General features: G+C 35.8%; 2 protein-coding genes and 1 long non-coding RNA gene across 9 annotated transcripts in view; 2 read left to right on the forward strand and 1 right to left on the reverse strand.

Moving 5' to 3' along the window:
* LOC107626241 (receptor-like serine/threonine-protein kinase SD1-8) overlaps positions 1-4,617 on the forward strand; it is a 6,630-nt gene extending 2,013 nt beyond the window's left edge. For 2 of the 4 annotated variants that reach the window (XM_016329076.2, XM_016329078.2), the window contains exons 2-7: positions 2,728-2,886; positions 2,974-3,164; positions 3,240-3,450; positions 3,560-3,797; positions 3,890-4,040; positions 4,119-4,617. In XM_016329076.2, the coding sequence (XP_016184562.1) occupies positions 2,728-2,886; positions 2,974-3,164; positions 3,240-3,450; positions 3,560-3,797; positions 3,890-4,040; positions 4,119-4,430 (1,262 nt within the window). In that variant the 3' untranslated portion in view covers positions 4,431-4,617. The remainder of the gene's footprint in view (positions 1-2,727; positions 2,887-2,973; positions 3,165-3,239; positions 3,451-3,559; positions 3,798-3,889; positions 4,041-4,118) is intronic. The other 2 variants (XM_016329077.2, XM_016329079.2) reach the window with 1 other exon arrangement.
* On the reverse strand, positions 4,541-5,747 carry LOC110269092. Its single transcript, XR_002358145.1, has 2 exons — positions 5,181-5,747; positions 4,541-5,077 (listed from the first exon to the last, which is right to left on the reverse strand). It is a non-coding gene; the product is annotated as an uncharacterized LOC110269092 (long non-coding RNA).
* LOC107627992 (G-type lectin S-receptor-like serine/threonine-protein kinase RKS1) overlaps positions 5,875-11,677 on the forward strand; it is an 8,945-nt gene continuing 3,142 nt past the window's right edge. For 2 of the 4 annotated variants that reach the window (XM_021116554.1, XM_021116555.1), the window contains exon 1: positions 5,875-7,199. In XM_021116554.1, coding sequence (XP_020972213.1) covers positions 5,995-7,199 — 1,205 coding nt within the window. In that variant the 5' untranslated portion in view covers positions 5,875-5,994. Of the gene's footprint in view, positions 7,343-7,440; positions 7,576-7,731; positions 7,902-8,005; positions 8,217-8,621; positions 8,860-8,942; positions 9,097-9,178; positions 9,818-11,677 lie in introns of those variants that run through there. The other 2 variants (XM_021116553.1, XM_021116556.1) reach the window with 2 other exon arrangements.

The following is an 11,677-nucleotide window of genomic DNA, read 5'->3' on the forward strand; positions in this document are numbered from 1 at the left end:
ATTTTTCTTTAAATACTCATAAAGAAAATATTTTTTTTTTTTTTTGTTATTTCCCCCAGTTAAATACTTACTTTCTTATTATTGATTTTGTTCCGAATACTTTAAACTACCTGTCTCTTTGAAGATAAAATTCTCAGAACTACCAGAGGATGGGGTCGATTGAGATTAAGATGAAGATTGAGGATAAGAGGCACGACAAAAAAGAAAGAGACACGTAATAAGATCAGGTTCAGATAGAGTAGAAACCTTTACAGATCAGAAAGAAACCAAATTAAATTTTAATTTTTCGGGTATTAAAAAATAGGTGTTTGATTTACGTGTGAAGGATTTTATTTTTTATAAAAAATATGTAATTTTAGCTGATTGTGAATAGTAACTCATACAATTAAGATATCAAATTATAATAACTGAAATATATCGTTGTTTTGGGAAAAAAAAAACATCGCCTTGTCATGTAAACATGTTCTATTTACTCAACTGGTCTTCTGGCTATAAGCTAAGGGTGCAGCAATATTTCATTCGTTTGTGTTGAAAATGTATATATGTAATGATGACATGATATATAGCTTTTCGAAAGAAATTAGAGTCAAAAGGTTGGTGAAATATTAAATGGAATCTTAAATATAATATACCACTTGTAGTATTTTTTTTTTCTTTTGGGGTGAGTGGTGACTATACCACTTGTAGCATACTTTACTGGCATTACCCGTCAATAAATAATAATAATGTAAAATCTTGAAATTAAAAGGAAATGTACTAAAATCTCAATGTCGCTTAAGAGACATTAAATTTTACTAAAAAGAAAAGTTATTGACATGTAAAATACAGTTGTGTTATAAACAAACTCTTACCCAAGACTAAATCGTTTTTCTTTTAATATAAGGAATATTGTAATGAGAACCAGTTTAGAAAAATAAAAGCTATTTTTAATAATGATAAGACTGAAAAAAAAAAAAACAGATAGTGGCAAAGTTAGAAGACTGAAAATATTTGTTTATTGCATTGCATTGCATGTCATGTGAGTGAGTGAGATTGTGAGTGAGGACAGAGCAACGCAATGAGATGAAACGAAGGACCACAGCGCAAAATTGCTTGCTGCGTTGTAAATCTTGTCTTCACCACGTGCTCTTCAATGTTTTCGGGTCCCATGCATAATGCATTGCTTATAATTTATGAATATTTCGGGTCGGGCACTTTTCATTTTTTTAAAAAAAAAGTTGGTACACATAAATATGTGATTAATTGTATAATTTCTATCATGCATGCGATTTCTAACAAAAAAAGTTGCTATCTTGCTATACCAGCAAAAGCAACAATATTCTTTTTTTTTTCAATTTTCCCTCAACATGTGATGGAATAAGCTTTATTTTATTCTCATAAATTAGCATAGATGAACTACCTTCCAAACTCAAGATAAGGAAACATTGATGAAACACACTAGAAGGCAACTAAACTCAGATACGTAGCTGTTTGTCTGCGAATCACGAAGAGAAAACAGAAAAGTGCGTAAACTGCATTGACTCCAGTATATATTCATGTCGGTCCATTTAGCCTTGATTAGTTGCGTAAGTTAATGGGGCTCTCCAAAAAATGTTTAGTGGGCCCACTACCTAATAGGGCCTCTCCCTTAGATTGCTATCCAGGACGGCAATATGGGCCCACCCAATTTTAAATGTTCGGCTCTCAAACGTTCTGTTCTGGCCAACCTTTTTGACTTCTGAGGTTTTCTTGGTTCACACTTCATAGCACACACCCCTTTGAGATCTTCATGTGTTAGTGTTTTACACGAATATATGATGCAAAAAGGACACTTTTATTTGTTAATATATTCTTCATAGGATTTTGTTTTCATTTATTTATTTCTGCATGCAATATCACTTTCCCATTTGTGGTTCGCCTAAACTAAATTAAATAGGGGGACTTCTTATTATCACTGCACGTATTTTGTTTAAAATATAATGTGACCATACATGCATTAAGAATCTAGCTGTATATGTTAGATGGAGCTAGATGAAAAATAGTTTAAGGAAATTTCAAAAGATTACTAATTAAAGAAGAATTTAATTTTGATATATTGTCAGTGTAAAATAATTTTAAACTAGATAAATAATCATTCGAAAAAATAAATAATTGTATGATTATGTAAAATATTAAAATTAAACACATTAAAAAAAAAGTGTTAAAAGAGTCACCTTAAAATTATCTTTGGTGAAAGAAATGGAGCCTACCACCTTCTGTGGTGGGACTCAAAAAAGGTCATGTTATTGTTTTTTTCAAGCCATTTCGGTGGGAGTTGGAGCATTTGACACCCCTTCTCTCTCTATATCCCCGTCCCAATTTCCTAACTACCCTTTTTGTGATCCATTTTTTTATAATAGTGAGTTTCGCTTTACAAGTGCAAAGTAATCCAAAATGAAAAAGAACCTTTTGAAATTGATTGGTTTACATTCCCTTGGCGGTGGTGCTTGTAGCAGAATTATATTGCTAACTTTGTCACATGATCTTTTTTGTTACTTAAATTCCATGCAAGCACCATATGAATGTTCCTTTGTACTAGCTTCTTTTATGAGCTTGTGTTTTCTTTTTGCAACTGAATAACAGGTTATATGACATGCCTTTTTTGTCCCTAGTCCCTAGACTAATTTACTAATCTAAATAATAATAACCTTTATCTTGTAGCAACTAGACCAGATATAAAGTGCATATCTTAACTTTCTCTCCTTTTAGCTGACACAGAATCTGGAGATGGTTCTCACAACACAGCTAAGGTTGTTGGCATTATAGTTGGCGGTGCAGCTCTTATACTTTTGGCACTGGCTATCTGTTTCTTGTTATGGAAGAAAAGGAAATTCCCATGCATGTTGGAGAGGGAGACAGTGCACAGAGGTAATTCACAATTAGTATTGTGCTACAAATGAATGAAACCAATGCCTGTGCACTTGTACTGTTTGATGAAACGTTTTTGCTTGCCAGGTTCTCTGGAAAGGAGTCAGGATTTGTTGATGACTGAAGTAGTCTTTTCAAGCAACAGAGAACAGTCTAGTGAAAGGAAAATTGATGACTTAGAGTTGCCATTGTTTGATTTTAATACCTTAACAATGGCTACAAAGAACTTCTCTGAAGAGAATAAACTTGGACAAGGAGGATTTGGTGTTGTTTACAAAGTAAGTTGTTATAGTGTGCCACCAAAATGCACCCTATCACATTCATCCTAACAACAGTAACTATGATTATATCAGGGCAGGTTGATGGAAGGCCAGGAAATCGCTGTGAAGAGGCTATCAAAAAATTCTGGTCAAGGAGTTGAAGAGTTTAAGAATGAGGTCAAACTGATTGTCAAACTTCAACACCGGAATCTTGTTCGGCTGCTTGGTTGCAGCATTCAAATGGATGAAAAGATGCTTGTGTATGAGTACTTGGAAAATAGAAGCCTTGATGGGATTTTATTTGGTAGTTATTTCAACATTCTTACTCATAATATTACTTGATGTTATCTCATTCATACTTTTAATGTGTAATTCAATATTTAATGTTTGTAACCATCATGACATCATTTCAGACAAGGCAAAAAGCTCCTCATTGGATTGGCCAAGGCGCTTCAGCATTATTTGTGGTATTGCTAGAGGACTTCTTTATTTGCACCATGATTCCAGATTTAAGATTATCCATAGAGATCTCAAGGCAAGCAACATTCTACTTGACAAAGAAATGAATCCAAAAATATCAGATTTTGGGATGGCTAGAATTTTTAGCACAAATCAAACAGAAGCTAATACAATGAGAGTTGTTGGAACATAGTAAGTGGCACCACAACAAAACTAGTACTCTCCAAAATATTAAACATAGTAACCTCTCTAACTCTAACTACAAACACTTTGATTATGTGCAGTGGTTACATGTCTCCTGAATATGCTATGGATGGGATCTTTTCAGTAAAATCTGATGTTTTTAGTTTTGGGGTATTAGTGTTGGAGATCATTACTGGAAAAAAGAATAGAGGATTCTACTATGCAAATGCTGAACTGAATCTTCTAGGGCATGTAAGTGAAAAATTTTCTTTTATTAGTATGTTATTACATAGTTGATGCAAACCATATCCTTAAATTGTATTGTTGTAGGCATGGAAGCAATGGAATGAAGGAAATGCATTGGAATTAATTGATTCGTCAATTGACAATTCATATTCATCATCTGAGGTTCTTAGATGCGTACAAGTGGGGCTCTTATGTGTGCAAGAGCGTGCAGAAGACAGGCCAACAATGTCTTCAGTGGTCTTGATGCTAAGTAGTGAAACTGCATCAATGCCGCAGCCCAAAAACCCTGGGTTTTGCCTGGGAAGGAATCCAATGGAAACTGATTCTTCTTCAAGTAAGCAAGATGAAACGTTCACTGTGAACCAAGTCACAGTCACAATGCTAAATGCCAGGTAGTGAAAGAAGCACGACCTTCATCTAGATCTAGCACAGTTTGTATATTCCCTGAGCTATATAGAAAAAATCTGTTAATTTTTCCTTTCTTGGTGATTTTGGGTAACTTGGAGATCAAGTTTGGTCTTGTTTCATTGTAATATGCAAGAGATGCTTCATCAATTATTTTTACACAGTTTATAGCACTTTATCTCAAAATTTTTTCAGTTTGATCTTGTTTCGAAACAAGTAGCTTAACAATCACTTCAGTATCCGAGCCAGTTGCATTACAAATTGGCAGCGTAGGCTTGCTCTTGAAAGAACTTAGATAACTTATCTACGTACTTCAAATAATAAGAAAATATATATACCAAACAGAAAACCGAAAAGCCAATAATTGGGAGGAACTTGACAATATCTGAATTGTCAAAGTGCTAATGTGACATGCAGCATATCTTGGCCTTCAAAACTTGGAAGAAGCCCAACTTGGAGTAACAAAAGAGTTGTTCCACAAAATAAATTGAGGAGTACTTCATGGACCACAATCACATTCTTTTAATGTGTGTTGTGTTAGACTTAGTCTGGAACCTGAAAACTCCATGGACTGCCAGAGTGCAAGTCTTTGGTTTTTTCTTAGTTTCAATTTTGACAAGGAAGTGTGCTTTCCTGATCTGAAAACAAAAAGTTTATAGTGTGTAGTTGTAAAATGCTGTGAAAAAAAGTTGACATACAGAATCTAACTCTAATAGAGACTAGAAGAGAAGAGAAAACAACCTCAGCCACCAACAAAGGAAAGATAGTGCAGAATCAATCTTCTTGTCTTGGTTTTCTCAGCATGACTTAAACCAGTGAGTCATTATTGCACTGACAAAATATCAAATTGAAGTATGAACGTGGCAGTTGCATACCAACCTATAAGATGCATCAACAACGAGACTCCCTTATACTGCCCCGTAGTGAGGAAGTGAGGCAGCTTTGAGAACAGAAGAATAAAACTCTTGAAAATGTCTTTTGACTCTATGAGTAACCGGGAACCTTCCACACAAGCCCTATTAAGAGGTTTAGTCATGATCAACATGAAAAACAATCACATCTGACATCACCATGCTCAATAGTCTTTACAGGATAGTCATTAATATAATAAAGCCTACTTTTAAACAGTGATAATTAAGCTAGGAATCTTTCAAAAGAATATTGAATCATATGTGCCTTTATCCTACCAGAAATATTTCCATATTTCGCAAGACTTGTAAACGCCTAATAAAGACTTATTATGAGCAAATGACATTTATCTAGTCTTGATTACGTGCGGATCTCTCTGGACTAAAAGTCATTATGCTTTCAGATATTTGCCCACCTTTGGTGCAAAAATTTATGCTAATTAATCATTATATAGTTCATAGTCTTCAATTTAATTATATAAATTTGTTGTCTTTTTCTAATCATTGAGAGATACTTAGCTAATAGCCATCCAAATAGAAAGCATGTGTCCTAACTCCTAAGTCAAGCAGTCTACAACTGTTTCACTTCAGTGTGAATACACTTTATCGCTTATGTCTATTTCCCTTTCCCTTGATGAACAAAGAGAATGAAGCAGAAACTCCATGTACTCTGCCTTATCATGGGTCAAAATCAAAAACCAAATTTACATTGCCATTATTGGCTGCTAAGTTCTTTGACATTAGTCCTTCTTAACATCTCATTTGGCTCTTGCTTTGACACCATATCCACTGACAAAGCCCTCAGAGATGGTGAGATTCTTGTTTCTAGGGACAAGACTTTTGCTATGGGATTCTTCAGCCCAGGCAGGTCCACTTCCCGTTACATCGGAATCTGGTACAACAATCTGCCACAACAAACTGTTATTTGGGTTGCAAACAGAAACACTCCCATCAATGACACATCTGGGGTTCTCTCAATCAACCAACATGGAAATCTAGCACTCCACCATAATCATAGCATTCTTCCAATTTGGTCTACCAATGTTTCAGTCACACCTTCAGACACAAACAAAGTTATAGCTCAACTCACAGACATAGCCAACCTTGTTCTGATCCTTAACGACACCAAAACTGTCATCTGGCAAAGCTTTGATCAACCAACAGATACTTTGATTCCCCACCTGAGATTAGGATTTGACAGAGGAAAAGACCAGAGCTGGGTCATCCAATCTTGGAAAACAGATGATGATCCTTCACCTGGTGACTTCACATTGAAGTTCAGCACCAATGGTATGCCACAGTTGTTTTTATACCACAAGAATCTTCCATGGTGGCGAGGAGGGCCGTGGAATGGTGAGTTTTTCATGGGTATACCCAACATGAAACGAGATAACAACATTTTCAATGTTTCTTGTGAGGAAGATGAGAACCATGCAGCACTCTCATATAACACCTATGACAAATCCGTTCCCAGTTGGGTGGTGGTTCAGCAATCTGGTTTCTTTCAAGTGTTCACTTGGGATAACCAGAAGAATCAGTGGAACCGGTACTGGTCAGAGCCTACTGGTCAATGTGATAACTATGGAACATGTGGACCTAACAGTAACTGTGACCCTTTGAACTATGAGGATTTTCAGTGCACTTGTTTGCCCGGGTTTGAACCGAAATTCCCGCGTAACTGGTATGAGAACAGAGATGGATCAGGAGGGTGTGCGAGGAAGAAAGGTGCATCTGTTTGTGGGAGTGGAGAAGGGTTTGTGAATATTGAAGGATTGAAGGTTCCTGATACATCTGTGGCTATAGTTAAGGAGGGTTTGAGTTTGGAGGAGTGTGAGAAGGAATGCTTGAGAAACTGTTCTTGCAGTGCTTATGCAGTTGCTAATGTGGCCAGTGGTGGAAGTGGATGCTTTGCATGGCATGGTGATTTGATGGACATAGAGAAGCTTAGTGATCAAGGCCAAGAAATATTTGTACGTGTTGATGCTGTTGAATTAGGTACTCTCTTCTACACAATTTTTATCTTTTTTTTTTTTTTTCATCTGAAATGAAAGTGGTTCTGCTTCATTATGTTTGTTCTTGTTTTTTATTCTCAGCTAATTATTACAAGAAAACAAAAGAAGCATTTGGTAAGAAGAAGATTGTAGGGGTTCTGGTAGCTTCTTTGTTTGCAGTTCTCCTTATTCTGGCCTGTGTATATCACTTGCGGTTGCAGAAGAAAAAGAAAGAAGGTATGTGATTCAAGATTACTTTCATGGATGATGCTATTGATTTTACACGGGACTTCCATATGAAATGCAATGAAGAATTGGTTAAGTATTAGAATTCATGAGATGCTTTCGTAACCTATATAGGTATAGTAGTTTCATACCTTGAATTTATTTCAGATAAAATGTTGCGGCAATTGAATCAAGATTCTCCTAGAGAAAACAGTGATATTCAAAGTAAAGGAGATCCAAATCTCCCCTTCTTCAGCATTAAAATAATCATGGCAGCCACAAAAAATTTTTCTCCTGAGAATAAACTTGGACAAGGTGGATTTGGCTCTGTTTATAAGGTAAACTAAAACTCTTTTTACTTTCATTTTCTTCTTTCAAGACACTTAAGAAAACTAATGGGAAAATAGAGTAACAGTGTCTTAAGAGTTGTTAAATATTTCAGGGTCAGCTATACAATGGACAAGAGATAGCAGTGAAAAGATTGTCCAGAGATTCTGGACAAGGGATAGAAGAATTTAAAAATGAAGTTACACTATTAGTTAAACTTCAACATAGAAATCTTGTGAGATTGCATGGTTGTTGCCTTGAAAAGGAAGAAAGAATGCTTGTCTATGAATACCTTCCAAACAGAAGTTTGGACTTCTTTATATTCGGTAAATCTTCTATTCACTCATATAAGCTTTTATTTAGATTAGCAGCTATCATGGTTACTAAATTAAAGAGGGAAAATTCTCTCCATTTTTTTTTGGACTGGAAAAATTCTCTCCATTGAAGAATTACCTTCTTCCATTCCACTTTTAGAAGCAGACACCAAATCTGGGCTGTGGCTACTCCATTTTACAAAGAAGCTTGTCACAATTCTAAGGGGGGAAAAATCCTGTTAGTTCAATTTTTCAATCAGAAATACTAATATATACAGCAAACATATTTTTTTTAAAAAAGGGTATATTCCTTTTCCATTGTAGGTTTTTATACTTTCTTTGAATTTAAGTTAGAGCCCTATATGTGCTTAATATTTCATACAGTGGTCATTCTTGGAAATCATGGTCATATTTCAGATAAACTCCAAAGGTCATTGTTAGACTGGGATCGGCGTTTTGAAATTATTTATGGGATTGCTCGAGGTGTATTATATCTTCATCAAGATTCAAGACTAAAAATAATTCACAGAGATCTCAAAGCTAGCAATGTTCTCCTTGATGCCACAATGAATCCGAAAATCTCAGACTTTGGCATGGCTAGAATATTTGGCGAAGATCAAATCCAAGCCAGAACGAGAAGAGTAGTAGGAACGTAGTAAGTATTAGGAACTTAGAATAACCAAGACTCACGAAATTAATTAATATTATTTATAATCTAATCGTTTTATGCTTTTGTAGTGGTTATATGTCACCCGAATATGCAATGGAAGGACGATATTCAACAAAATCTGATGTCTTTAGTTTTGGAGTCTTACTTCTAGAGATTATTGCCGGCAAGAGGAACACAGATAGCAGCGACAAAGAAAGAGCCTCCCCAAATTTAATTGGATATGTGAGTAAAGAAGAGAGATAAGGAAAATAATTTAAGCAATGGTGAATTTGACTCATACAAAGATTTTGTTATGAATTTCTAGGTATGGAAATTGTGGACAGAAGGAAAGGCTTTGGATATGGTAGACACAACACTAGACCAATCTTATCCTCCTGAGATAGCTTTGAAGTGCATTCAAATTGGACTATTGTGTGTGCAAGAAAATGTGAACAAGAGACCTTCCATGTTGGAGGTTGTTTTCATGTTAGGGAATGAAGCACCTATTTGTCCACCTCAAAAGCCAGCATTTTTATTCAATGGCAACCAAGATGACTTGCAAGAGTCATCAACATCTGGAGGAGGATCTTCAATTAATGAAGTAACAGCAACTACCATCTCTGCTAGATAAAATCTAGTTATATGCAATGGTTACATAACTTTATAGGATGCCTGAAAAGTTGTTTATAGTCCTTCAGAAACTCATACTGTTTCTTCGCCTTTTTGTTTCCTTAAAAGAAATTATAATTTCAACAGTTAAATACTTAAATATGAGAGTAATAGGTTGGCCACTTCATGAGCCAGAAATTCTTTGGATGAGTTTTTTTGGCTTAATTAGTCTGAAAATTTTCAAGTCCAAGTTTTCCCGTTGTTCAAATCTTTACTATTTTAGTAATTGACTCACATTTTGAGTTATGTATCAGTATTAGAGAACTTATTATACATGTCTATTCTTAACCGAAAAGCAATTCTCACAAAACAACTGCATATTAATTTAATGGCAAATTAAAATTTTAGTTATAGGCTTGATACTCATGAACAATTTTTGGCTTCATTTATGCAAGAATCCAACTCCATTTTTAATAAGAAATCTAATTAGTATTAATGGTAGTTAAGGGATGTAGGCTTGAATAACCAAAAGAAGTTTCAAATAAAAAGCTAACTTCCAATAACTAACTGCACGACAGAACAAAACTAATGATGCTCAATTTCTCAATGTGAAAACAATGATGGATTATCCCCGCCACTTGTTGTAAAGATTATCCTTTGCGTAATGCTTAAACACGGTGATAACTGATAAGATTGAAAAAATTGGAATCTTTTGAAAGTTGTATCATTTGTTTTCAATGGGTCTTGAACCTACTAAGAGTATTAAGCTTAGTAATAGTTCATAAGCTGTTATATTACCTAAAAGTGCAAATACGTGGTAGTGTGGGTCTCTTAGGACCATAAAGTCAATTTTAATCTTAGAAATTTGTACACCGCCAAGCCCGGTGCAATGTACCAAATGGACAGCAGCCTCTGACCTATAAGTCATGCTAGCAATAATTTGTATACGTCCTAGTCTCATAGACTTCAACGTTCATTAGAAGATAGAAAATTTATTGATAAGGTGTGCTAATAATCCATGTATGTACAAGGAAGGGTGACATGAGACATTTAACATATTTAAATACATTCACATGTGTAAGACTTGCTTCAAAAGATCCTTTCTTTCTTGTGAATGGCCCAAAACCATTATTCTCTGCTTAGTTCTTTGAGTGTAGTCCTTCTCAGCATCTCACTTACCTCATGTTCTGATACAATTACCATTGACAAAGCCCTCAGAGATGGTGAGATTCTTGTTTCTAAGAGCAAAACCTTTGCCATGGGATTCTTTAGTCCAGGCAAATCCACTTCCCGTTACATCGGAATCTGGTACAACAACTTGCCAGAACAAACTGTGATTTGGGTTGCAAACAGAAACACTCCCATCAACGACACATCAGGGGTTCTCTCAATGAACCACCATGGAAATCTAGCACTCTATAACAACTATACCACTCTTCCAATTTGGTCTTCAAATGTTTCACTCACACACTCCAACAACAACGTTGTAGCTCAACTCTTGGACACAGCAAACTTTGTTCTGTTCCAAAACAACACCGGAACCATCATATGGCAAAGCTTTGATCACCCTACTGACACCTTCATTCAGCACTTGAAAGTTGGTTTTGACAGAAGAAGTAACAAGAGCTGGTTCCTCCAATCATGGAAGACAGATGATGACCCTGCTCCTGGTGCATACACGTTGGGATTCAACCCCAATGGGAAGCCACAGCTGTTCTTGTACAACAAGAACCTTCCATGGTGGCGAGGAGGATCATGGAACGGTGAATTGCTCATGGGTATACCAAACATGAAACGAGACATGCTCAAATTCAATATTTCTTATGAGGAAGATGAAAACCATTCAGCACTCTCATACACCATGTTTGATGAGTCCATTGTGAGCAGAATAGTGGTTCAGCAATCAGGTTTCTTTCAAGTGTTCACCTGGGATTTCCAGAAGAGTCAGTGGAACCGGTACTGGTCAGAGCCAACAGGTCTATGTGATAACTATGGAACATGTGGATCTAACAGTAACTGTGACCCTTTGAACTATGATGAGGCCTTTCAGTGTAGTTGTTTACCCGGGTTTGAACCCAAGTTCCCACGAAACTGGTATGAGAATAGAGATGGATCAGGAGGGTGTGTGAGGAAGAAAGGTGTGTCTGTTTGTGGGAATGGGGAAGGGTTTGAGAAGATTGAAAGCTTGAAGATTCCTGATACATCTATGGTAATA

Source organism: Arachis ipaensis, chromosome B02 (genome assembly GCF_000816755.2).
Source record: "Arachis ipaensis cultivar K30076 chromosome B02, Araip1.1, whole genome shotgun sequence".
NCBI lineage: Eukaryota > Viridiplantae > Streptophyta > Magnoliopsida > Fabales > Fabaceae > Arachis > Arachis ipaensis.